We start from the raw sequence: 24,796 nt of genomic DNA on the forward strand, positions 1-24,796 counted from the left end.
AATATGCTGTGGTAGTGGGTGTAGTCCCGAAGCCACAGACTTGTCCCGGTGGACTGCCGGATGCCAGGGGGCACCTATTCGGTGATCTCACGACAGCGTCTATTTGTCACAGGGTCCTGGGTTGATTTTAACTCCGAGTTAAAAAATCGTGGGATTTATACCGTAGTATACCCTATTAGAGCCTAATCTGCAGTCACGGTGAGTACCACTCCCATCCGGTGCGAGAAAAGTGGCTAAATCAAATTGCAAAATTGCCGTCTTTTCGGAAATGGGGGAATCGCAGAAGGCTAGCAAAGGGGTTTGGCTTTTTAGGCTAATTTAATTTTGTTCCCAATGATACGACTTTTTAAAAATTAAGAATGACAATATTTAAGACATTTCATGAAGAAACCCATGGGATATAAGGTCATAAATTTAAGTCTCCTTTACAACTTGCCAACAGAGGTGGTCGAATTGTCTCGTTCTAAAGGGCTACCACGTCCAAATTTCAATTCTATTTTGCGAAGCAAGAAGACACATTGGAACAAATGCAACGATGTTTTGTCTGTTTGTCTATCAATAGTAATTGACAATAGAATTACTTTTGAGGCACTTATTAGCATAAAAAGGATTGATCTTGGACGCCGCTCGAGGAGCCCATGTAATACCATGTCCGTCCGCAAGAGCACTGCCTACATTCATGTATACATCACGTACGTACGTTGTCAGTGAATTTAGGATATATGTGGACCTCATCCGTTTACCCTCATCAACTTCGGCCTTTTTGCTTAACCGTCCTTCTGCTTACATGGGGTAAGGGACTGCCAGAGAAGCCCGGCCGTCACTTAGGTCTTTCACCCCAACATCTGCTTGGAGACCTTATCCGATTTCCTATGACATCTTTCAAGCTTTTTACTTCATTGTTCATCTGCTTTTACAATAAACATCGGGACAACAGACCACAAAATGATATATCAAGGACATACGGTCATAACTACATCATTCCTCCTGATGAAAGAACAATGATAGATTTATTGTTTATCATGTGTTAAAGTGTTTTGCATGTTCACTTATTTTTCCAAGTATCGTCATCGTTTAGATTTAAGATATAACACATTTTTCTTACGCTTTTTCCTTTTTTTCGCGTGTGCTCACATCAATTTTGGGTTGTCCAGAAGATGTCATCCGCAACATCGAGTCAGTGTGCACTAATATGATCATACACCCCAGAAGACTTAACATGTGTAACAACAAATCAAGAATTTTATTGTACAAAGGATGGGATGAGGCAAAAGTAGATAGACAGACTTATGTTAGCTGAATATGAGTTGTTTCTCACTGTTCATAAAATCTATGAACGTTTAATGCCATACAACACATGAAAAGTACAAGTGCACTATATCAATGGGAGAAAAAAAGTGCAATTGGATAAGAATATACCATACAAAATACTTCTTTACACATCACTTAAAGAGAAACATATGGAAAAACCACCAAATATAAAAATATCACTTATGCAGCAACATCAATGCAGAAAATCATCAAATAAATCATTGCCCTTAAGCAAATCCATATAATCTTCCCGGAATATCTTCCAAAATGATGTTTACCATCCCCATCTATTGGTCAAACTTCACCTCAATTCTTACACTGTAAACTTTCCCCAAACTGCGAGTGTAACTAATGGATTTTCAAGTTAGAAGGTCAAAAGGTAAAAGTGGTCCAATAGCCTTTTTGCCGCCGTAGAGGCAGTGGGTTGTTATTGACTGTGTCTAGGTTTCATGTCATTGCATGTCAGAGGATTCAAATCCAGGACCGCTATGTTCAGGTCCAAACACACTAACCATTACGCCAACACAGCACCAGATAACATCTTTCAACTTGACCAAATGCTCTAAAACTAAACATCAACGTTCTATAATCACAGTGAGTTCTTCCACTGTAGTTGCAGCACTCGGGCTATAGTTTTTGCAGCATATCTTGCATCTACTATATACAAACATAGCAGCATGGGAAATACTGAACAAGTATTTGTCTTTGCATGCAGCAGTATACAAGTAAACTTGTACATAAAAGAAAACATGTTTAAACTGACTGATCATACCATTGATGCTTTTCCTTCATCAGATCTTGTGATTTCTCCACATGAATCTATGGTACATTAACAAGACACTAAATCATTCCTCTAGATCTTGTGCAACATACACTGTAATTACTGTCTCCTATAGCTAGTTGAAAAGTTATTTGGAGTCAAATTTGTTCTGGTGACCATCTCTGCATTATGCCATAGCGGTCACTTTTTGATCCCTTAGATTATTTTTGGCTACCGGTACCTTACTACTACAACCAAGTTAGCAGTCGCTTTTGGGTCCCTTAGATACTTTTTCCCATTGACCCAAGTCTCAAGAATATAGTGTCCACCTGTCTCTGTGACCAAGTTCCTTGAGTGGTTACCATACAAATGCATTTTTTGTCAACTTGGAGTCGACCCATGGCTGTGCAAAGAAAACCCTAGGCCACTCAAGTAGCATTTTCTAGTAGAAAAATTCCAATTGAGTTGACCAAAGCTCCTCACACACAAATCCCTGAGTCGACTACAAAAACTTGTGTGTAAATCGGGCCATAGACAGGTTTGATCGTATATCTGTATCTGTTACCTCTTATACTAGCTTGGGTATAGCTACCCATAGCTCAGGCTTTCCCATCATGACTGGTGATGTTCTCCTCTACATTAACCTTGTTATCTTCTTTAATCTCTTCATCAACAACAACAACAACATTGGGTGGACCGACCTCACACCTTCCCAGCAACTCTTCTAACAACTGTAGGTTAGACTTAAAGGGTTGTACCGATATATGATCCTTGTGTTCTTGAGTTAATGCATCGTTCTCTTCAAACAGTGATACAATTTCCTGCATTTGATTGCTAGACTTTATATCAGAGTGTCCATGGTCTAATTCTATCAGCTGTAAATCGTTAGGCGAATCTTGGTCAAGCTTGACCAGCTCTCCAACGGGACAGTTCATCAGGTGACCGACAGTTTTGTTGTCATCACTCTTATCAAACATGGATGATGGGAAGGCAGCTGGGACTGTGGTGCTGAGCATTGTGGGATATGGTGCACCAGGAACGGGGTACAGACATCGTGGTGATCGGTAGTGTCGCCTGGAAATGCATAAAACAGAATGGGACAAATTGAATAATCATTTTACAACCAGGAAACAAGGATGAAAGATTATACAGTAAGAGAACATGTTTGTGGGGGCTTGATTTTGAAATGGGGAGAAAATGGAGTAGTGATTTTAAATTTGCAGTTATAGATAAGGAGAAGCCAGAACAAAACAAATCTAAGTGCACATTGAAGAGGTCATCGTGAAAACTGCAAACATACATGTACAACCATTCCATCTTTTACAGTATATCTGGCAGAAATAAGATTGTTATGGTGTAGAACAAAAGAAACAGTTTCTGTGGTACCGTTTTGATTTTTCCCCTCAATGTAGCAACCTGGTGCTGAAATGCCATCCAAAGGGATTTTCCATGTACAAAAGAAAAGAACTGACTGAACACTTTCCTCTAAATCAACCAGTCTAATGCTTATCATGAGATTAAAATGAGAGACGAAGTGTGTCCAATATTCAGATAAATCCACAGATAAATTGACCTTGATTGTGCTAATCTATGTATGCATTTAAGTTCCCGCTGATTCAATTTGGTGATTTAAGCTCATAGTTGAAACAATGGGATAAGCGGACAGGAGACAAAACAAACATTTTTGCTTTTGTCTTAATTTCACAGTGCAGAGCTCACCACAAAAAATGCTAAGTTAAAACTACAGCAAACTTAAATGCATTTATAGTAGACAAGATATAAAAACAAAGCTCTTAAGAAACAACCCATGAGAAGAATAGGGAGCATTGTCTTAGGGGCTCAGCGCAAGACCATAAATGGAAACTTAAGAACAGAAAGTTTAAAGTACAGTAAACTTGATGTTAGATGGCTTTACCTTGAAGTTGGGGACATCCTCCTGATAGGACTGGCAGATGGAGGTGACAGGAGTGCCATTGGTGACAGCTGTCCAGTACCTGCTACCCTCTTTGTGCACAAATGAACCTTCCCTTCTTGTGATCCCACTGGCTCCTTAAGGTACGTGTTTCCTTTCTCACGACTATTGAAACTTAAAGAGGCTGAACTTGTATCTGAGGCTGGAGACATGACTCTGACATTCTCAGTAAGTTTAGCACCAGATGATTGCTTAAATGACACGAAGGGCTCTTTGCTTTCTTCACTGTTCGATTCTGTTGAATCACTCATTTTGGCAACGCTGTCATTGCTGTTTGAAGATGCTTGTAAAGTCACCGCAAGGGACTCAGATGCAAGACTGTCAGTCCCTGAGTCACTTTTTGTCAACGTTGATACGATATCCATGGAAGATGGTAAAGTCAGATGTGTAGTGTTATCTGTTTCAGAATGTGAGTTTGTTTGCTGCTGCTTTGAGTCAGGAGGTACACATGTAGGCAGTGGGTGTTGCTGATTCCTGTAGGTGGCTGGAGTGGATAGGTTATGATGTCGGGTGGCTCTTTGCTGGCGGAGGCTAAAAAGGAAAAACAAGATCAGTCTTTGAGATTTTGTTCATAATATGAACAAGTCGCCATGGCACGTGGTTTGGAAGATGTTGAGTTTGAACTTATGATGTTACAAAACTGAAGGTTGCTTTGGTCTCACCTTTAGTTGTCTAGCAAAATCCTGCCAACCCTTAAGCCTTTTTTTATCAGTCGCTGGCGCGGGACATCTGAGTGATGAAATTCAAAGCAGACGTACTGTTTCACACTCGGTTAACAGATTAAGTCTGTGAAAAGTTTTGCTTCTTTGTAAATTTCATCAATAAAACTATTCTTGTTCTTGTACAATGTATATCTGTATAATGATGTTGAAAATACCAGTGTCCTAAATGTATCTTTAGTTTTGCATTGCCAAAATGTACTAGTCAGATAACTTGGCTGAACTCCAATTTTTTTTCGGACCAAAACAGGAAACAACATTTTTTCCTAGGCATCTACATTCCATTCTACAATACTTGTAGGTAGGAACAAACCACTCACAGTTCCCCCCTGCCTTCCTGTAGTGTGTACGCAGGACCCTCATCACCCACTGCCGGTGCAAGGTCCTCTGGGATATCATCCAGCCATGACAGCACCTCGTCAAAATCCACCACCAGTCGGTTAGCACAGAAACCTGCTCCTGGGGTGAGGAAACACATGGTATCTATGTATATAATAAAATGACGGATTTTGTATCATATAGTAATCCTTAATCGATTCGGTGTCAGAAGGATGCAGGACGGCTGAGATACAACGATTTACCGGTTTCAACCTTTTATTCAAAAGTCTTCATCAGAATGAATGGTATTTCATGTACATTTGTATATGATAAAATGACAGATTTTGTATAATATAGTAAATTAGATCCTTACTTTCAGGTGTGAGTTATTGTCTTATCATCTGACAAATGAATACATTGGGCTTGAAATACCACATCCATATGCAGTTTAGTACTGTTAAAACTGGACCTGTACAGTGCAGTGCAGGTGAAACTTATTGAGTGCAGGTAATTTTAGATACTACCTGTGCCAGTTTCTTGAAATCATGCCCTGAAATGTGTAAGGTTAACTTAATATACATAGTCATGCATTCTCCTTGTAGTCCTCATATCTTGCAGCAGCTCCCCCTACCTACCTGGCTGGGGATCCTTGAGCTGCAGGAAGAACTCATTAGCGTACAACACGTGCTGACTGTGGAACCTTGAACACGACTGCCGCAGCGCCCACACCAGCTTCTTCTGCTCCGAGTTCTCCGTCTTCGGATAGTACCGTCCAACGGGCTTCTGCGTTACCAGGGAGTCTTCTGTAAAAGCGGGGATAAAGTACTTCAGTTTTTGAAAAGGATTAACCTTCTCCCTGCTGCCTAATTCTGTAATCAAAAGGGAATTGGGTGCCAAACGGCTACTTCAGAATGATTAAGTTTAAGACTAAGAGTTTACCTGACACTGGCTCGGAACTGTTTCATAATTAAGATGTGGTTGAAACAGTGCAGATTTAGGTTTGCAAATTGCAATATGACTGGAAGATCAGATGCTCCAGAAAATGTAAATTAATGGACTTTGATTGAAAAATAATCAAATTTAGAATCAGTTTCTGTAGGAAGATATATTCATACATACAAATGATAAGGCTAGCACAAATCATCTTCATAAGAATTACATGTAGATAGATGAGACAAACTGGTGGAATAGATTATACAATTAGACTTATATAATGAATAGTCATGTAAGTCTTAAAGCCCTTCAGAATACTTAGTACTTGAAGTGTTTTCCCACAAAGCTCTTTCATCCCATTGTACAATATTGTTTAAAAAAGGTGAAATTGACCTTCTCCCTGCTACTAACTCTGTAACCAATAGGGATTGGGTGCTAAACAGCTACTGCAGATTGCTAAAGGTTAAAGAAATCTACCCATGCAGCATTCAGTAATTCCGTCAATAACACAGTGACGAGTCTGTCTTTTTACATTTTTTTTAGTCTTGGGGTACCTGGTGAAATTATGAGGGTAAACATTAAGTCTGCCGTTCTTGTATATTTCCTTACTCTGACTCCTGTCGTGTATGGGTTCATCGGCGATGTTAACCCTCAGAGCCCTGCCCCTCACCTCCACACCTCTCATAGTCTCACAGGCCTGCACACAGCTGTCACGGTCATAGAAACGCACAAACCTGCAAGCACAGAAGAAACTCTGATACATCAATGAAGGTCAGACATCAAGTTGAAAAATTAAGTTAGAAAATAAATCAAGCTACCTGGATAAATTCTCATTTCCGACAACATCCATCATCTTTCATCAGCTGATTTCATCAGACACAATCTCAGTCACTGATGAATAACATGTAGTGGAATTGCTATCTGAAAGGTCTCTTTAGAAAATTTATCCAGTAACTGTTGCTTGATCTTAGTTAAAAAGTCAAGAATGCATTACTGGTACTTTTTTAATAGAGAACTGGTACTAGAAAGGTTTGCCAACAAGGTTATCTTCCACCTTTTAAATGGCAAAATCATTATACCAAAACATGTCTGAATAGTATGTTGCCTTTTAACCTCTAGCAAACTGAAGTAACCATTTGGCACCCCATTTCCTATTGGTTTAGTTAGGCATCAGGGAGAAGGTTAAGTTCATGAAAATTGAAACAGAGCAAGCCATTAGGATGATTTGCTAGAAAGTCACACTTAATGCAATTAATGGGGAGAACAGTACTGTAGAAATGATGTGGAAGAAAAGTATGTAGGACAATTTACAACAATGCACTACTCACGCATATGTGTGCTCCATATCAGGTCTCCTATTGGCCAGCCAGATGTCGTGTACCTCTCCGCAGGACGAGAACAGCCCAGCCAGCTCTCTCTGCGTGAAACAACAACACGACATTCATTATCTCATTGTGTACATGCAAAGGTGTAGTGCAGCTCACATATGAATTGTTGATTGACTTTTTTCGTTCTTCAGTCATACCTTGGTCATTACAAAAAATCATCAACTGAGCTGTTAGGTATGTTGAATTTCGAGTGCCAAAGACTAAAATCTTGTCATACTGTACTGCTATAACACTGCATTTTATTTCCTTCTTCATTTGCATTCTATCTTCCTTCCATTTGTAAATGACAGGTATTATTTCAATTCCCTTCCCATGCAAGTTAGCACAGATATCTATCTAATAAATCTAGGACAATTCAGAGTTGAAACTAAGAAACCTGGTTGCCAAAGTGCCCTAAGGCCAGAGACTAGCTCCTCTCTAAAATGTACTTCTATTGCACTAGAATATACAGGGCCCTAGAAACAGTCAGTAGGAAATTTTCCTCAAAAACAGATGAAGAAGCTATGAATATCCCACCTTGGTGACAGACAGTGATAGGTTCCCCACATACACAGAAGGCATGGTTTTCTTAGCGGCCAGGGATTGGCTGTTCAGGTCCAGCGGCTGTCTCCCATATCTCCACTCCTGTGCTAGTCTTCCCCCATCACCTGGTGAACACAGTTATTTGTACCTGGTCCATTAATTATACATACAGTACCAAACAGAAGTACATTTAGTTCCATTCGTATTGGTTTGTATGATTCAGAAGCTAGTCAATGTAACTTTGTAGATAAATGGATATAGAGAAGAATTTCTCCTCAAATTTAATTCTGTTTTGAAATCAATTGTACATGTACAATCAAACCTGTACAAGTGACCATTTATGCATAGAATGTAAGGACCACCTGGCCAATGACTTTTTGATGGTCCCTTAGATAGTTTTCCGCATTGACAAAAGCATTAAGAATCCTGTCTATAATGACCACCTGTCAATATATGTACATATGTACACCCAATTTTATCAGTCCCCTGAGTGGTCTTCCTAGGCTATTTTCACTATATACAGCAGCATGGAAACTTTAAATAGAATAACATTTAAGACTTTAATGTTACCATCATCGTCAGTGTCCAACTCTTCCCAGTCTCCCATTGGCTTGTTCAGTTGATTTAACACCTCTGCAAACCTCTGCCTTCTCCTGCTGTCTACATGCCCATCATCATACCTGGGGCACACCTGGTTAGAGGTTACGGCATCAAAACTACATCAATGAGCAAACCAGAAATGCTGAGAGATTATTTGAGTCATTGCTCAAAATACCACCTACATAATACAGGTTTGTGTTTGAATTGTGCAGGTATTTCCGATGTCTAGCCCTATTAACATCAATCCTCCGGTTACATAAATCCGGTTTGAGAGATCTCTACTCCAGTGCAGCACTCCCCAGGTATGCACAGTCTAGATATACAGGAGTGTGTTATACTGGGGGACATTGGGTTGGACATATATTTTCAGGGTGATGGAATTATGTACCCTGGTGGAATTATGTTAGTAGATGTTATAATTCCTTGAAAATTTATCGTTGCAAGACAGATTTCTTGTATGAAATGACTATCAAAGATGAAGAATACCTTTTCTTCTGCAATAGTCCTAGCCTTCTCAGCAAACCCTTGTGACGACGCTGCATCCTTAATGTCGTACTCACTGGTTCTCTCTAACTCAAGGTCAACTCCGTACACATTTAACAGACCCTGTAGCTGCTTGGACTGGTCTACATCCACCTTGGCTGTCATGAAGGGCAACATTTAAAAAAAAAGGTAATCAGAGATGGCAAACTTCACACCCTTACCCAAACTGCTTTGTGGCCCTTCAAGACCCCCCTGAAAATAATTGGCACTGAGCATGTACATGTATGGTAGCATTGCATTGTATGAATTAGGAATTATACACATACACACACAGACATGCATACAAGCAAAAAATCATGTTTTCTGCTTCTTTGATTTGACTCTTTCATATTTTCATATTGTCTTTAATTTATTTTCAACATTAAAGGATCATGGTTCAGATCTGCTTTGAAATTCTGAATTTTCTGTTGATTTTGACTTTTTTGCTGTAAGACAACATTTATGTCTAGAAGTCAGTTAACATTAAGTTATATAACGTTATTAAACTTAGTTCTTGGTGAGGAAATCCTTGGGAAAACCGAAACCTCAATATGCTTAACATTCTGAATCATTGCTAAACTGCCAACACAACAAATCGGATAGGAACTAACCTAAATGTGATGTTTGTTAACGAAACTTTTGAGAGAATAGCATATTTTCCCTCTATACCGATTGGTTTTGCATCGTCGGGTAGATTTTTCTTGAATCACTTAATCAGACCAACTTGTCTAGAGTGTAACGAATTTCACTAGAAAATCAACACAAATTCTCTGATGTTTAGGTCTCCAAAACGGAGCCAACTTTACTAACCAGGCAGTTTGCGGGAACAAAAAGTACACAGCTCAAATCATACAAGGGTCAAAAACATTTTTCTTGAGCAAAATTTGTAACAATATAACGTTAACTGTTAATTTGTTTGACATAACGTTAACTTATTTTTCATTATATAACATGCATGGGAATGGGGAGGGCATTTGTCATCAACACTGTGCTGTAACGTAAAATTTTAAGAACGTTAATGACGTAAAAAAACATTCACATGTCAGATTAAAAACTCAAACTCAATCAACGATTACAGTCTAACATTAGTTAACGACCTGGTCCGAATCTCGACATATTAGAAACTTGAAAATCAATTAAATTTCAAGGTCTAATTCTTACGGCCTCACGAGTTTAGCTGGAAATCAGCAATCGAAGACTGAGACGCTATAAAAAGAAAAAATAATGACTTACCCATGTTGTCATTTAATGTCTGTATCCAGGAAATGAAATATTAAAGGTTTTTAAGACGAAATTCTTCTAGTTGTCTTCAGACGTCTTGATCGGGTTGATCACTTTTAAGAAGCCTCCTCCGGATCCGTTAAATGCAAACATGTTCTTGCAGCTTATTTTTGTTGAAAGAACCGATTATACAAACCAAGGTACAAACAGATTTTGTCTTGTATCGAACTACTTCCACATATTCCTGTATCTTTATCAAGAAGAGGAGGTAGAAATCTATAAACAGGACAAGCAAAGCTTTTGTTCCCCATCCGATCTGAATACTAGACTTGCGATTCGAATTTATGACTTGTCCTAGTGCAGGACCTGTCAAAAGCGCCACCTATTGTCCAGTTGCAGAACTGCACATATGACGTACTTCAAGACGTTTCAACAGAGCAACTGGATTGGCGAAGATTTACATGACACACGTTGAGATCTAGCAGAAGAGAGAAACTTTTTTCTTTCAAAAATCTCACTGCAACCACCAGTACCAGTAAAATTTTGACCTTCGTCAGCACCTTCCCGAGTACCCTCCAGATAAATTACAGCCAGGTCAGGTCTGCAGTGTCCAGTATCGTGCCACTACTGCGGTGGCTTGTGATCAGGACCTATTACGCTCGTTCTCATTTAAATGTACACATTTTTTAATCTCCGTCACCGTAAGAAGTAAGACGTTCCTGGCATTAAGATATGACACATATAAGGTACCAAACTGCCGTTTTTAAAAGCTAGAAAAGTTTTAAGTCGTCATAAAAACTAGTTTGACATCTTATATGTGGCATATCCTAATACCAGGAACGTCTTATTTCAATCGGTAACGTCGAGATTACAAAACGTGCACATTTAAATGAGAACGAATTATAGTCCTATACCAATCAGTCACACAAGTGCCATATGCACGGAAGTAAATGTACGACTGCTTGTTTACTTAAACTTATCATCAACTTTTGAATAGAGTACAAAAGTACAAAAGCGTCTTAATTAACTTAGGGCACACTGTCTAAGGTAACACAAAATTGAAAGGTAACGTTAACGTTACATTGATTTCACGAAAACTTCTCGCAGCGGTTACCGGTTGTAACGCAGAGCGTGAAGGATTCATGAACTGCACATATTTTTAATGCATTTCTTACCATATGTTCTTAGGACTAATGTGTCCAAATTTCATTCATGAAACTGACCACTCCCTGGTGACTAGCGGAGCGCCGTGAGTTTGAACGGCGGCGTAAAAAGGTGTCTTAAATCAGGGCCTTCCCCGTTAACAAATCATTTTACGAACAATCATTGGACAAACGTCAACTGGGGCGATGTTTTATAAGAAATCTTAGGTTGATACCAAAATGACTTTTGCAATGTGGTTATACTTGTTTGTCAATCACACAGCCGTAGCAACTTATTTTCCCCTTGCTTTAGGTCAGGAATTGACTTTGACTTCTTCATCCCATTGAAACCCATACATTGAAAATAGTGCCCTCAGAAAAATAGGGCGATGTTCAGAAATATCGGGCTGGTCTTGAAAATAATGTTCCTGGTGTGTTTGTGTATGTATGTATGTATGTATGTGTGTGTGTGTGTGTTTATGTGTGTGTGTTTATGTGTGTGTGTGTGTTTATGTGTGTGTGTGTTTATCACCCATTCTCCGTTAACGTGTGCAATTGGGGGTTGAAAAATGGTCAAAAAGTCTTCGTAAAGCTTACGTAATGGGCCTAACATATAGCTACTATTGTTCACTATCCCAAACAAGTTTTGGTAGGTGCTAGGACTTTGACTTTGACTGACGTTACCAATGCCATGTGCTTATAGTTATTCGGATTCCCCCATGAAACAAGTGTTTTGAACCAATCTATTACCATTGGGAGTTAACCCCCAGTCTATGAAAGCTGGCAAGTATCATTTTTGAACCTCAGCGAGAAAATATCACAGACTCGGCTTCCTAGATATGAAATGGTTTCCTGTGCACATGTGCCATCTGTTGACGCTTTACAAGGTAAGAACAACGTCAGAACTTGGCCGCAGAGGTGCTACACAGACCGAGGCTGACCCATGATACACCCTCTGACTTGCAATCCTGATTATTCTATTAACACGATGTATGTTCGATGACGTGTACCGTAATGGTAACGTAAGTCAAGGGGTAACGTAATATAAGTCAATTTGGCAATTACTTGGTGAAAAAAAATAAACCGTAGGGTTGCTGATTGAATTAGCGGCAGGTAAGTACTTACCTGGTTATGCCCTTCCTTGTAAAGGACAGGTTTAGGCTACTGCTTCTATTTCGAGCAGTAATAATGGTAACGTAAGCTTAATGAAAAAAAATGGCAAAACGCGTCTAGCTCTAACAAAGCAGTGATCCCTCCGACAATAGTTCGCAGTTGCCGCTGTAGTGTATTTGATAGTATACTACATACTGTGGCTGATTGAAACACATGAGCAATTCGGACAAATCAATCTCTTCTGACAGATTTTTATTCGTTCGTCTTCGTAACTTAAGTCAAAGTTAAAAACTTGCGACAGGCATAAATGGCACCTGGGCTTGAGATATGGTCCACCTGGACAAACTCCGCTGCTTGTTTCATGTTAAACTCACCAGTAGGAATAAATCATTGATAAAATTCCGTTCAAGAAACGCGTTTTTCAACATGTAAATGCAGTGCGTAAAGTGCTTTTTGGATTTTCGACAGGTCATTTTCGACGGTTTCAAGCCATAACAACGTCCTTTACGGCCTAAAAATATTCTGCCATTACGGTAAAAGGTTACTATTCGTATTTCATATATCTACTGGTGACATTAAACTACCAAAGTCGAAGGCAATGTGCGATTTAACAATTGTGTGTGTGTGTGTGTGTGTGTGTGTGTGTGTGTGTGTGTGTGTGTGTGTGTGTGTGTGTGTGTGAATGTTCATATGTTTATGTGGCATCGAATGGCTGAGTGGTCATGCTATTGGACACTGGCATTCTTGACTAGATGTTGTGTCCTTGGGAAAGGCACTTAACACGACTTTCCCCACTTTACCCAGGTGTAGAAATGGGTACCTGACTTCGGTTGGGGAGGTAAAAAGCACTGAAAGGAGAGGAATGAGCTCAGCCTTCCAAAAACACAGTGGATTGACAGCCCACTGCCTCTACGGACTCAAAAAAGCTATGAGACTACCTTTACCTTTTAATCAATAAATACCTTTACCTCTTGATATGTTAACTTCAATATATGCTGCAATTGTATAGGAAAGGACTCGCACCCACATACGATAATTTGATTGTCATCACTCTTTGATGTACATTTTCTATATGTAACATTATTAAACTTGGGAGTTTTCCAACAACAGTTAATTGAAACCAATCTGGCAAGACAATAAACCATCCTTTTTTCCTGTTACATGAATATGTCAATATCATAGATTACCTTTGTAGCTGATGCTATACAAGTTACCTTTCTTCTCTGGTCCTGTTGATACAAAAATAGAGCAATTTTAAAGGACTGCCCATGGTGTTGAGACCGAAAAATTACGACAAAACATCCGTTAAGTTCCACACGGCCAAGTCGCAAGCAACAATTGTTCCAGCGAGCGAAAACCACAGTTCAAATCCTCCGATGATGTGGTCAGTCTGTTTCATTCTGGGGTGGAAATTTTTTTACATTGTCGTTATCCATTGCAGGGGTATCAATTGAAAGCTTTTCCGACAGTGTTCTGAATACGTAACTTAGTCTGTCAAGTCAATCTCCTTGATCAAGTTTGCATTTCTGGTGGTATTACTGATGTTGCATCTAGCATGTAAAATCCTGGATATAGGCGAAGTAGCGTTAACGTTATGTTAAAATGTACAATGTTAAGTCATATTATGTTTCTTTAAGTGTTATGTGTTAAAATACAGTGGAATGGAGAAGTTTTCACAACGTCTACATGTTCATCAGTTCGTTGCCTTGATGAGATAGTAGGCTGTCTTGATCCACGGAAGGCTAAACCATTTTTCTTCTGAGCGATCCAGAGTTTCCACGAGGGTCATGTCATAATCACCTCCTGTGGAAGACAGATTACAAATTGTTTAGTATAATAAGTGATGCTATTTTTGGACAGTAGATGTGTGCACTTGTTTGATAGCCTGGGTACCATCCTCCGTTACTGCTGGCTCAATCTTTTTGCTTCTTCCAATATCAGTGCTCACCCACTAGAGATAGAAAGAGGCTGTTCTAAAAAGCTGTCAGTTCAGGAGAGACTGTGTAAATATTGTACAATGGATACAGTGGAAGACGAAATACATTTCATTTGTAGCTGCCCTCATTATGAGGATGAAAGAAACAAGCTTTTCGAAACAACCAAAACAATATTCCAGAGCTTTCACCAACTAACCAAAAAACTACATTCCCACTACAATCCCAAAACCAACTAATCATTAAAAACGTGGGACTTTTCATCAGCCACTGTCTTCAAAAAAGAAGTCAAACCCTCCAGTAATGTTGTATGTAGAAACATTAGCTAGATGCATAGAATAGACACTCGTTGCCATTGTTACCTTACTACTGTTTGTACCCTTGCAATTAGCCTACGGGCTACTTGTTCGACCCTTGTAATGTCAAATGTATATAGACCTATGCAGTATTGTTTGTATTTACACACACACACACACACACACACACACACACACACACACACACACACACACACACACACACAAACATACACAAAAACAAACATACACACACACGAATGCACACACACACACACACACACCACACACATGTACACACACACACACATGCACACACACACACATGCACACACACATTCCCATAATGTCCCTTTTAATTTACTAGTCCTCTTGTAATTGTGAGTAGTTTCAAACCCATACAAAGGGTACTAAGCTTCTAAGTGACTTATTCTCTTACTCACCAACAAGCTGTTTTAGCTCATCCTCCGGTACATTGTGGGGCGGACCTGAAATAGACATTTTGACAAATATTTACCCATTATAAACTTTAAGATGTTGACATGGCATCTTTCCAGATCTTATAGTGAGAAACGTAGCTACTTAAACATTTCATTTTATCAAGGCAAGGATAACCTCCTTGATTTCATGAATATTAACCTGGGAACAAGCTCGTTCCTACTTGGGAACAAGCTGGGCTAATATACCTGGGAACAAGCTGGGGTCATAGTTCATAACTTCCATCAGACACCTCCCATCAGGCTTCAGTAGAGTCTTCATCAGCTGGATGTACCTGGGAGTGAGGTGATAACAGTATTTATTGACCAGCTGCATGGTTTATATCTGTCCACACCAGCGGATGTCGGACGCTTGGCCCTTTACCAACTCGGTCCATAGCTAATCAGACCAACTCAGTCCAATGCCCTGGTCAACTCGGCACAATACCCTGACCATAAGCCTGACCATAACCACAAGCCTGTTTTGGGTACATTTCTGCAGTGTTTTACAATTGTGATATTTCATTTCTAGCAGGACCAGAGAGACAAAAAAAAGATATAGTAATGTATAGCACAAGTGGCAAAAGTAATCTATTAGCTGTATAGCAATGTAACCAGGGAAAAAATGACGGATTCAGTTCTTGAGAAATTGCAGCAAATGTGGCAGTGTCATCATCATGGTATATAGACGTTACATTTTGTGACAATAGAAATCAAGTTTCTTAATCTCCTTTAAAACACTCACTTTTCTCTATCAACTTCATTGATGGCCACGAATGCTCCCCTGTCCCATATGGCATCAAACTGACCCTTGACCGAACTATAGAACAGAAGTGAATCAAAGATGTCAGTGTCTGTTGTCTAGTCAATTGCCAGTGTTACCTCTAACATATGTGACCACTACCTGGGGTCATGGAAGATTTCATTCATAATCAAAGAGGAATCAATCTTTCTCAGACATCAGTGTCTAATGCATGGCGGCTGCAGACATGCATAGGGCTCGCCAGGTTGGTCTGCTCTCGGCATAGACCCTCCAGTCGGTTCTGGTGATCCCCAGCCCCTGGAGCGTGTTGAAGATCTGGTCATCCCATCTTCCTCTAGGGCGACCTCTAGGTCGCTTCCATAACGGGTTGGGTTCCGATGAAATCAGTTTGATGGCGTCCTGAGTAGGAACCGCCCTGGACACGTGACCCAGGAAGATCATCTGTTGCTTGGTGATTTTACAGCTAACCGGTAATTGGTTAGTTCTGCAACAGACTGTTTCGTTGGGAATGACGTCATCCCAACGGATGCCTTCAATCTTCCTCAAGCACAAAGAGGAAGATCTGTGAAATATAACTCCCAGTGATGGGCAAAATCATTTTCTTTCATATACATGTATATAACTTGAAGCTCCAAGCCCCTATATACAAATGATCTTAACAATGACATAGAAATAACATTTCTTTTGCATGCAATTTCAAATTGAAGACCCTAAGAGTGCTTCTGATCGCTGGCTACTATCCGTCTGACACCAGTTTCTGAAAGACCTGGTGAGAGTAGCATGTAGCAATACAAACCTGGTGAAGTTGAAGTAGTCACAAATATAGATGGAGATCCTCCCCTCCATTCCCTGTGGATTTTAGATCAACAAGGATTCTGTTAGAAAATAGCAACAACTTACAGGATCTTCAAGTGCAAACCAAATTTTTATCTGCTTTTGGCTTTAGTATTATTCTTTTATACAGGTTTGAAAGCTCTTTTTACCGGTATTCGCTTCCAAAACATTTTCTAAAGTATAAGAGTACATCAATAACTACATCTTAAATTCTATTTGGTCTTCAATGCACTGATAAGGCCATGCTGACTTAGATGATTATATGGGTGACATCCGTGTGTGCATCAATCTTCATCCATTTAAAAAACAGAACATGGTTATGACACGTGTCACGGTCATCGGGACTAGCCAAAACTATATGCAAGGAACTGTCTAGGAAGGAAAAAAGGGGTAGGCAATGGAAAAGATGGGAGGATAAGATCAGGGAATGGACAGGCATGACACTTAGTCATTAGGAAAAACAGAAAACTGAGAAGGAGTAGAAAACAGGTAACAGATTTTCTGTGTTGCCCCAATGGTCAAATAGTTAGACTAAGAATAATCAAAATAAGAGTAGCAACTAATCAAAAAGTACAATGTCATTTATGTAGGGAAAACACACATGTCAATGTTACGTATTCACACCTCACCTGGTAGAGTTTCCCGTTCACTGAAGGTTCATCTGTTACTGTTGGCTGGATGGCAGCCTCCTGGAAAAACTGTCGTACACCATCCTCCACCCCCTCCACACCTACAATGGTATGTCCCTGGTCAGCAAGCCTGCAGGAAGGCACATTTGTAAAGATATAAAAGCAGTTATCCTCAACTGAGGTGAAGCATGACGTTTTCAAGTATATGTGTAGCTAGTTGTATTGCAAGTTGGCTTCGCTATGGCTCCCCTTTTTTTTAACCAATCACACGGGGACATTCCTACTCTTCTCAATAAGTGTGTTGGTTTCTTTTAGCTGAAGAGGTTTGCTGCTTGAGGATTTCGTCTGAAGCCCTCTCATACACAGGGCTGCCGGATTTACGTCACCATCTGAAATGTCAATAACACGTCTGAGCTGGTGTCAATCCTGGGATCAAACCCAAGCCCGTGGATCCACAGAATATGATCCATATTGTAAAACAGTGTGATTATTCGACAGCTTGTGCCACGAGGCCATGGGGGACATACTAGAAGACCCCTGGCAATACATGTGTATCAGTAGTGCAATGTGCTGTACTGCACTGTATTGGTTGTGCATATTGTTATTTGACTTTCAAGTTTCGTTGTTTTGTATTTCACTTATACAGTGTTGCTTGAGTTGCCCAGTGTTGAAAACTGTCGCTTTTCTCACAACATTGAATGCTGTGACTAAGAGTACTGGGTAAATGGCTTAATGCAACCAAAATGTAATACCCAGTGACATTTCAATGAGTTGTTTGGGACTGCATTCTTGACACGCTGCAGTGTAAAGTCAGAACCAGTCATTCTCACCCTGGGGTAGGTGGCAGATGGTACACTGAAACGTCGGCTACCTGCTTGGTGCATGTACAGGTGTGTATTTAGTGCATGTGTATGTAATTTCCAGGGAAACCAAGTGTCCTCTTGGTGTCTCCGGCAAAAGGAGGGCGTCTAATCTCTAATAGTCTGGTTACCTACCACTTCATGTCCACAGCTTTTCCACACAGCGGAAAAAGGAACTTCAGTCCAGACCTTCCACCTGTCAGCTGTTCCAGGTGCTTTGACAACATCCTGTCAGAACATCAAACAAAAGTTGATAAAAATCAGATACTAGTATACAATGTAATGTTGTATGTACATGGCTTCTTCTTGGTAATTCACTATCTACAATGTTATTCTTCTTGGTAATTCACCATCTAGAAAACCTCTAAAGGCGAGACGATATTTGCAAGCAAATATGGCTTATTTAACTTCATATGCCTTTTCACGTGAAAAGGAACTGCTGAAATGGACTCTTCCAGCACTGCTGCAGCACTTTCATGTAAAGTGGACCAGTCCAAAAACACTTCCATTCAAAAATGGACTTTTGCATAATGACCCCAGCACATGGTGGAAAGCAGATGTTGAAAATTAAATTTTGGACTGGGGTGATTCTGAAAAAAAGTCAATTTTTTAGAGTAGGAGTGTATTTGGAATGGTCCATTATGAATTGGGGTGCCTCTGGAAGAGTTCATTCTTGCAGGGAAAGCTTCATTTCAGACTGGAATGACTTTGCAATATTTGAACCCTTTAAGGGAGAAGTTATTTAGGAATGTTCCATTTTTGCAGAGATGTGATGTTGAACTTGAAGCAGTCTATTTTTGCATAAAAATGTGATATGGAGTGAAATATGCCGTATCTGCTTGCAAGTATTGCTTTTCTACTTTAGATTGATTTCCTCCTCTAACATGAATTTAGTTTGGTAACGCTAAAACATAAAAGCTTTCACGCTGAGTACCAGTCAAAACTCCCCAAGATTTCTACTTCAGTTCTAACACATTACCTACAGTACTTGTCTGTCCCTGCCTATTCACTCTCCAATATCAGCTATGATGCCTTGAGAGTCAGTGTATTATGATTGTGTCATTTGCAAATGATTAAATGAATAACACAAACGCAATTGTTTGACTCACGGGTGGACATCATTTACATGGAACGGTGGATTCTTCCCAGCATCCTTTGATTTTTGCCAGCCCTTCTCCCATTGATGCAGCTTCACCACCCCCGGTTTTTCACTGGTAAATTCGTCCATAGCTGACATATGTTGTTCCTATAAAATGAAGGCAATAATTACTGCAGCATATGAAATATGTGAATTTTGGTAGGTGCGCCAACACATGTTTAAGTGTTTAATATTGAACTACGACCTTGATGATGTAACGTTAATCGCATAAGGGTCATGTGACCCACCCGTCACTCCGTTCCATCGAGTCCGCGGCCATGACACAACGTCCGTGTTCCCAATAAACATCTTGAAGTATCAGGCAGCATCCCCGAGTAGAGTCACTCTTTCGCGCCTCTTGGCTACTTACTGACGGTGGAACATTTACAGATATCAGTTATGAAAATGAAGGCCTCATTTGCATTATTAATGTGAGATATCACCATTCATAACTAATGTAACATGTTGATCATGTTAAATGTTGAATTCATTTGCATAATTTTTTATGCAATATAAAGTTATTGGAATTCTGCCAACGGAAAGAACTTCTATGCATGCAGTATATATTATCTTGGTGGAGAAGACTGTCAATTAAGATAAAATAGCTAGTTACAGACTTATTTGCATAATTAATGTCACGAGATAAAACAAGAAATTTACTGATTAAAGCTCTACTTATTTCATGGAGGTACATGTATAAGGTCTCCGAACTCTTCTTGCGGATTATATTAAGTTACACCTCGCGAGCTCGATGAAGACTCACCTACCGCACGTAACGAAAATTGTGATTGGATCAAACCTTAAAGTTAACCATTAAATGAGAAACCTTAGGAATACGTCAGTTGCGAAGGTTAACAACATCATTGGACGATCCCTGATCTGCCTAGTCATGATGAGTGGGAAGACGGGTCTGAACGATCACGACTGTTTGAAAAGAGGTTCTTTCATAATTGAACAAAAGCAGACAAATAAATTATACTCAAATTTTGCAGAGGAACTGGGAACAGGTTTATCTGTAGTAAATATCATTTTCCCTCACCTGTCCGTCACACGTGAACACTACAAAGTCAATCCGCGCGGCAGTCTAAACTCCAGCGATTTTCCGGACCGCTTGGTATAGGCAAGGAGGTTATATACAGGTAGCGTCCTGACCTTTAACCTCTGGGCCGTAAACTGACACTTTGACCTCTTGAATAAACAAATCTGTTTCTGAAGTACGCATCGCTATTATATTGTCATACCTGAATCTCCTACAACCGACAATGGCTATGATTTCGACAAAAGAAAATCAGGTAGAATAGAAAGTAAATTAATTGTATGTGCTGCAATCGCATGGGTGGTTTTTGTTTAAAAGAAGGACGGATTGTGATTTGGAGCCCGTAGGTAGTTTAATTAGACCAAGGATGATTAGACCAAGGATATTCTATATAATGTCCTTGATTAGACCAAACCTCCTTGATTAGACACTGAGATTTATATGACTAGACACAAGTTATGCAAATCACGACCTATTCTAATTGAAACGTATTTTTCGAAAGCTGCACAAAATGTTAACTTTGTTATCGAGTGAACTTAAGTATGTCGCCTTGTCATCAATATGCAGAGAGTGATGTGGTTACAAAAGGTAATACTCTCCAAGCTTTACGGCTTGTTTTTGACAGTTTATTTTTGGCGTTCTTATCGGTCTTTTTATTGGCTATTTTCAAACTTGTCCGGCGGACATAAAGAAAACGAAACAAAATAGAGAACCCGACAAAAACGCCTATTATACATATCATATATATATAAAGCCGGCACCGAACCTCTGCTTGGAAAGTAACAAAAGCTACCCCTTATCGTAAATACATTTTTTTTACAAGCCCAGCCTGTAACTGCATCGCTCTACATAAAAGTTTCTTTCCAGCGCTTCGGCAAGCTTTCTGAGATTGTCGGACACACTGTTGATGAAAATATCCTATCCGACAACGTCAAACAACTTCAAATTTCACATGGTTGTTCTCTTTACTGTGCTCATGCCAATTGTGAAATTATGCTAAACACGCAGAACTACATTATAGCAACTAAACGTTTTTAGTTATATGTGTTTCTCTTTTTTTCCTTTGTGGGAAGTTTGGTATTACGCATGATATTCCCATTATCAAGTAAAGGGTCACACATATAGGTAAGGTCGCCAACGTGCTTAAGAATACCCTCTTAAGAATTCTTAAGCGTATTACGGTGTCAACAGTGGACATTGACCTTTACGTTTCGGTACGTCACACAGGTGTGGTGATGTCATATCAGGAAGTGAGAAGATACAGCAATGGCGACCGCTTCTTTCACGGAGAAAGTCAGTGACGAATTCATCCAGTGTACGATCTGTTGCTACAACTTTAAGAACCCAAAGGTTCTTCCTTGCTTGCACACCTTCTGTGCACACTGCCTGCGGGAATGGGTCCAGAAGAACGATGGCGACACATTTCCGTGTCCTATCTGTCGCGAGCCAGTTTCCCTGCCCCCAAATGGCGTCGAAGGTCTAAAGGACAACTTCTTCCTCGCTAACCTGGTGAAAGCCGTGTCCGAGGATAACAAGGTTCGCCACGGTCAAGATGGTCTCCTCTGTACCACATGTGAAGAGGGGAAGCCAGCTACATCCAGGTGTTCGGAGTGTGCTGAGTTTCTGTGTGAGAGTTGTGAGTCTGCGCATCGTCTTCAGAGAGCTACCAAGGGTCACACCCTCTTCACGTTCGAGGAACTGAAGACAGGCAAATACGATGGCGTCTTCAGGACCAGGAAAGCTCCACCATGCTCCAAACACTCAGGAGAAATCTTGAAGCTCTACTGTAGGACCTGTGAGACGCCAATATGCAACGAATGCGCCTTGTTTGAACACAGGGACTCACAGCACGACTACACACGCATAGAAGAGGTGGCCACCGAGAAGAGAAACACAATCTTAGATCTCACACCACAATCCCAGGCCCGAATGCAATTCATCCAAACTGAAGATGTTCAGAATCGCTTGAAGGAACAGCTTCAGATACATACAGAGGGGGCTCGTCAGAACGTCCACAAAACCGTGCAAACACTGATTGCACTAGTAAAGGAAGAGGGCGAACGGCTCCTTTCCTGTATTGATTCTGAGGAAACGATGAGGAAGAAACAGATCGAGGCAGAGATAGAGGGAGCGCAGATCAGTCTAGCAAGCGCCAAGAGCACATGTGAGTTTGCAGAGACTCTAGCTCGGGAGGGAGGCGACTACGAAGTTGTATCTTTCTCACAAGATCTGACAACGAGACTGAACGACTTGAACAAACAACCTGCGGACACAGTGAACTTTGAACTGGCAAACATCACCATTGATTACTCGGTTATGAGGCGCAAGTTAAGACAAAACACCCCGCCGCTCACCCAATACATCCTGACAAAGTCAACGGAGAGAGAACTAGCTTCTATTCTGAAACGTGAGTCGCAGAGTTGGACAAGCTCGAAGACAGGCCTTGGTCCCAAACAACAAACGGGGCGAGGAAATGTTGCACGTGGAAAGGCACCTGGTAAGTAGTAAGACACCTTTATACGAGCGTAATCATGTAATACAGGATATCATTAGTCTTGTTCCTTATTCTGAGACGTCATCTAGTAGTCATGTATGTACCATTACCGACATAAAAATGGAAGTATTGATTTTGGTCTGCCTGTCTGTCTGTGTTTCCGGGCACCCCTTGTATTTGTTAGAAGTCGTCCAAAAATGATAACTCAAAAAATTAAAAAGGAACAACAGATTTTTCCATGATCTTCCACATAGAGGTAGCTTAGACAAAGATGTATAGAATCAAACGCAAATTATGACTTAATTTGCAAAATCAATGAGGAAATTAAACAATTCCAGTGGTTTCTATGATCGGACTTTAATAATGTTAGATATGTAATTTATGACAGCTGCAACATTAGTAGCTACCAAATACGCAAATGTGGGCCTAATTTGCATACTTTATGCAGAAGTGCCACAATTCATCGAAATAATAGTAAATAATGTGGCAAATGATAGTTATTTCATACATGTGAGTTAGTTAAAGTATGCTTAACTATGAATATATCATGTAAAGAATTTAGCTATTTGCATAATTAGAATTTCATGGGGGAATTAATATGAGGTCTCCAGACCCGTTCTCAGATAAGAATTTAGGTAACCGTAAACAACTGTATATAACTTTTTCTTTAAATTTGCGAGGCATTGCAAGTGCACCAAAGAATGCTGAGGTTGTGCCAACATGTATTCAACTAACTAAATTCGATTTTTTTTCCAATTAGTTTTGATGTAGTAATTTCAATGAAAGATTTTCACTAGCATCTGTAAACCTTCTTTAGTGACATTATCCCGAATCACTACATTGCATTATACTCTTCCAAATCAAATATCAGTAAAGATATCATCACCGACAACGTTCGTAAACAATTACTCTGTCTGGAAAGCTTCCATGGGACTACGCTTTTGCGTTTTTGAATCTTTGAACTTAGACACTTGAGGGCCCAGAGTAATTATGTAATTCTTACAACTCTTACAGCCTCAGTCTACCCAGGTCCAACCCAGACATACGCTGCAAGTTCTTCCTATGTCCCGCGAGGAACGCCAACACCCTACTATCCCTACCATCATCCTACTCCGAACTACTATAGTAGTGATTCGTCACCTGCAGCTGAAGTATCAAGGAATGGACAACCCGTGACCCATTCAGAAGGAAGACCAAGGTCTGGTGGCACATACAAACTGGCTGATATGCCTGATGAGGAGGAGGAAGATGTCATCAACAACAGCAGGAATGGGACCATAGTTACAGTAGAACAGCCTGTAGAGCCAGACATATTATCTTACATCATCAAAGTCCACAGTTCAAAAATCATTGCCATAGCCGAGAGACATAGGGTCACTTTTAGCCTCCATGAAGAAAAGACAGTGGTGTATTTCAAAGGGATGAAGAAGAATGCAGAAGATGCACTTGAAGATTTCATCACTTTGTACCAGGGTCTGTTCAGCAAACTCAAGTCTATTCCTTTTGACACAAATATGCATTACGTCAAATCAGATGTCTGTCAATATGCTGTAGAATGTGTGCAGGAATCGCACCCATCTGTGTTCATTAAAAACACAGCTGGAAACGTAGTATTCATCGGCGATGAGTCCGAGGTTCGCTCTGCAAGAGCACAAATCTGTTCCATATTGAAGATTTCTGAGTCAAGGAGAAGAAAATCCCACACAGGCAGTATACCAACGAAAGGAAACAACAAATGTTCACGATATTCCGCATATAGGTAGCTTATAATAGACAAAGACGTATACAATGAAATGCAAACCACACAAATTAGGA

General features: G+C 40.1%; 3 protein-coding genes and 1 long non-coding RNA gene across 8 annotated transcripts; 2 read left to right on the forward strand and 2 right to left on the reverse strand.

The window, feature by feature from the left end:
* Positions 1-1,222: 1,222 nt before the first annotated feature.
* On the reverse strand, positions 1,223-10,560 carry LOC136436382 (uncharacterized). 2 transcript variants are annotated; one of them, XM_066430322.1, is made up of 10 exons: positions 10,279-10,560; positions 9,010-9,164; positions 8,494-8,614; positions 7,918-8,048; positions 7,342-7,430; positions 6,623-6,747; positions 5,716-5,883; positions 5,083-5,221; positions 3,987-4,574; positions 1,223-3,145 (listed from the first exon to the last, which is right to left on the reverse strand). In XM_066430322.1, the coding sequence occupies exons 1-10, from the start codon at positions 10,280-10,282 to the stop codon at positions 2,671-2,673; spliced, it is 1,995 nt and encodes a 664-aa protein (XP_066286419.1). In that variant the 5' UTR covers positions 10,283-10,560; the 3' UTR covers positions 1,223-2,670. The 2 variants fall into 2 exon arrangements, with proteins under 2 accessions (XP_066286419.1, XP_066286418.1); XM_066430321.1 differs by lacking the exon at positions 10,279-10,560 and having other exon boundaries at positions 9,010-9,377.
* LOC136436383 (uncharacterized) lies at positions 5,113-7,344 on the forward strand. Its single transcript, XR_010756034.1, has 2 exons — positions 5,113-5,226; positions 5,699-7,344. It is a non-coding gene; the product is annotated as an uncharacterized lncRNA (long non-coding RNA).
* Positions 10,561-12,756: 2,196 nt separating the features above from the next.
* LOC136436384 (probable thiopurine S-methyltransferase) lies at positions 12,757-20,605 on the reverse strand. Of its 4 annotated transcripts, none has more exons than XM_066430323.1 (9): positions 20,491-20,605; positions 19,423-19,559; positions 18,449-18,541; positions 17,454-17,583; positions 16,787-16,839; positions 15,973-16,047; positions 15,438-15,523; positions 15,195-15,239; positions 12,757-14,324 (listed from the first exon to the last, which is right to left on the reverse strand). In XM_066430323.1, exons 2-9 carry the CDS (start codon positions 19,548-19,550, stop codon positions 14,215-14,217), a joined length of 720 nt encoding a protein of 239 aa, XP_066286420.1. In that variant the 5' UTR covers positions 19,551-19,559; positions 20,491-20,605; the 3' UTR covers positions 12,757-14,214. The 4 variants fall into 4 exon arrangements, 3 of the variants coding, with proteins under 3 accessions (XP_066286420.1, XP_066286422.1, XP_066286423.1); XM_066430325.1 differs by lacking the exon at positions 20,491-20,605 and adding an exon at positions 19,700-19,815; XR_010756035.1 differs by having other exon boundaries at positions 14,257-14,324; positions 15,391-15,523.
* A 607-nt stretch (positions 20,606-21,212) lies between these two features.
* Positions 21,213-24,744, forward strand: LOC136436387 (E3 ubiquitin-protein ligase TRIM56-like). Its single transcript, XM_066430329.1, has 2 exons — positions 21,213-22,984; positions 23,996-24,744. Exons 1-2 carry the CDS (start codon positions 21,754-21,756, stop codon positions 24,742-24,744), a joined length of 1,980 nt encoding a protein of 659 aa, XP_066286426.1. The 5' UTR covers positions 21,213-21,753.
* Positions 24,745-24,796: the final 52 nt, after the last annotated feature.

The sequence above is a fragment of the Branchiostoma lanceolatum genome, chromosome 6 (genome assembly GCF_035083965.1).
Source record: "Branchiostoma lanceolatum isolate klBraLanc5 chromosome 6, klBraLanc5.hap2, whole genome shotgun sequence".
Taxonomy (NCBI): domain Eukaryota; kingdom Metazoa; phylum Chordata; class Leptocardii; order Amphioxiformes; family Branchiostomatidae; genus Branchiostoma; species Branchiostoma lanceolatum.

Bases quoted from the DNA above. Each gene is read 5' to 3' on its own strand.
- LOC136436382 (XM_066430321.1), bottom strand. From the start codon at position 9,183: ATGTTGCCCTTCATGACAGCCAAGGTGGATGTAGACCAGTCCAAGCAG. The intron at 7,431-7,917 runs GTGGGATATTCA...TGTTTCACGCAG, and splicing joins TATCACTGTCTGTCACCAAG to AGAGAGCTGGCTGGGCTGTT. The intron at 3,146-3,986 runs GTAAAGCCATCT...ATGCATTTCCAG, and splicing joins AGGATGTCCCCAACTTCAAG to GCGACACTACCGATCACCAC.
- LOC136436387 (XM_066430329.1), top strand. From the start codon at position 21,754: ATGGCGACCGCTTCTTTCACGGAGAAAGTCAGTGACGAATTCATCCAG. The intron at 22,985-23,995 runs GTAAGTAGTAAG...CAACTCTTACAG, and splicing joins TGCACGTGGAAAGGCACCTG to CCTCAGTCTACCCAGGTCCA.
- LOC136436384 (XM_066430323.1), bottom strand. From the start codon at position 19,550: ATGTCAGCTATGGACGAATTTACCAGTGAAAAACCGGGGGTGGTGAAG. The intron at 16,840-17,453 runs GTGAGGTGTGAA...TAAAATCCACAG, and splicing joins TGAACGGGAAACTCTACCAG to GGAATGGAGGGGAGGATCTC. The intron at 15,240-15,437 runs GTATATTAGCCC...TGTCTATTTCAG, and splicing joins TGACCCCAGCTTGTTCCCAG to GTCCGCCCCACAATGTACCG.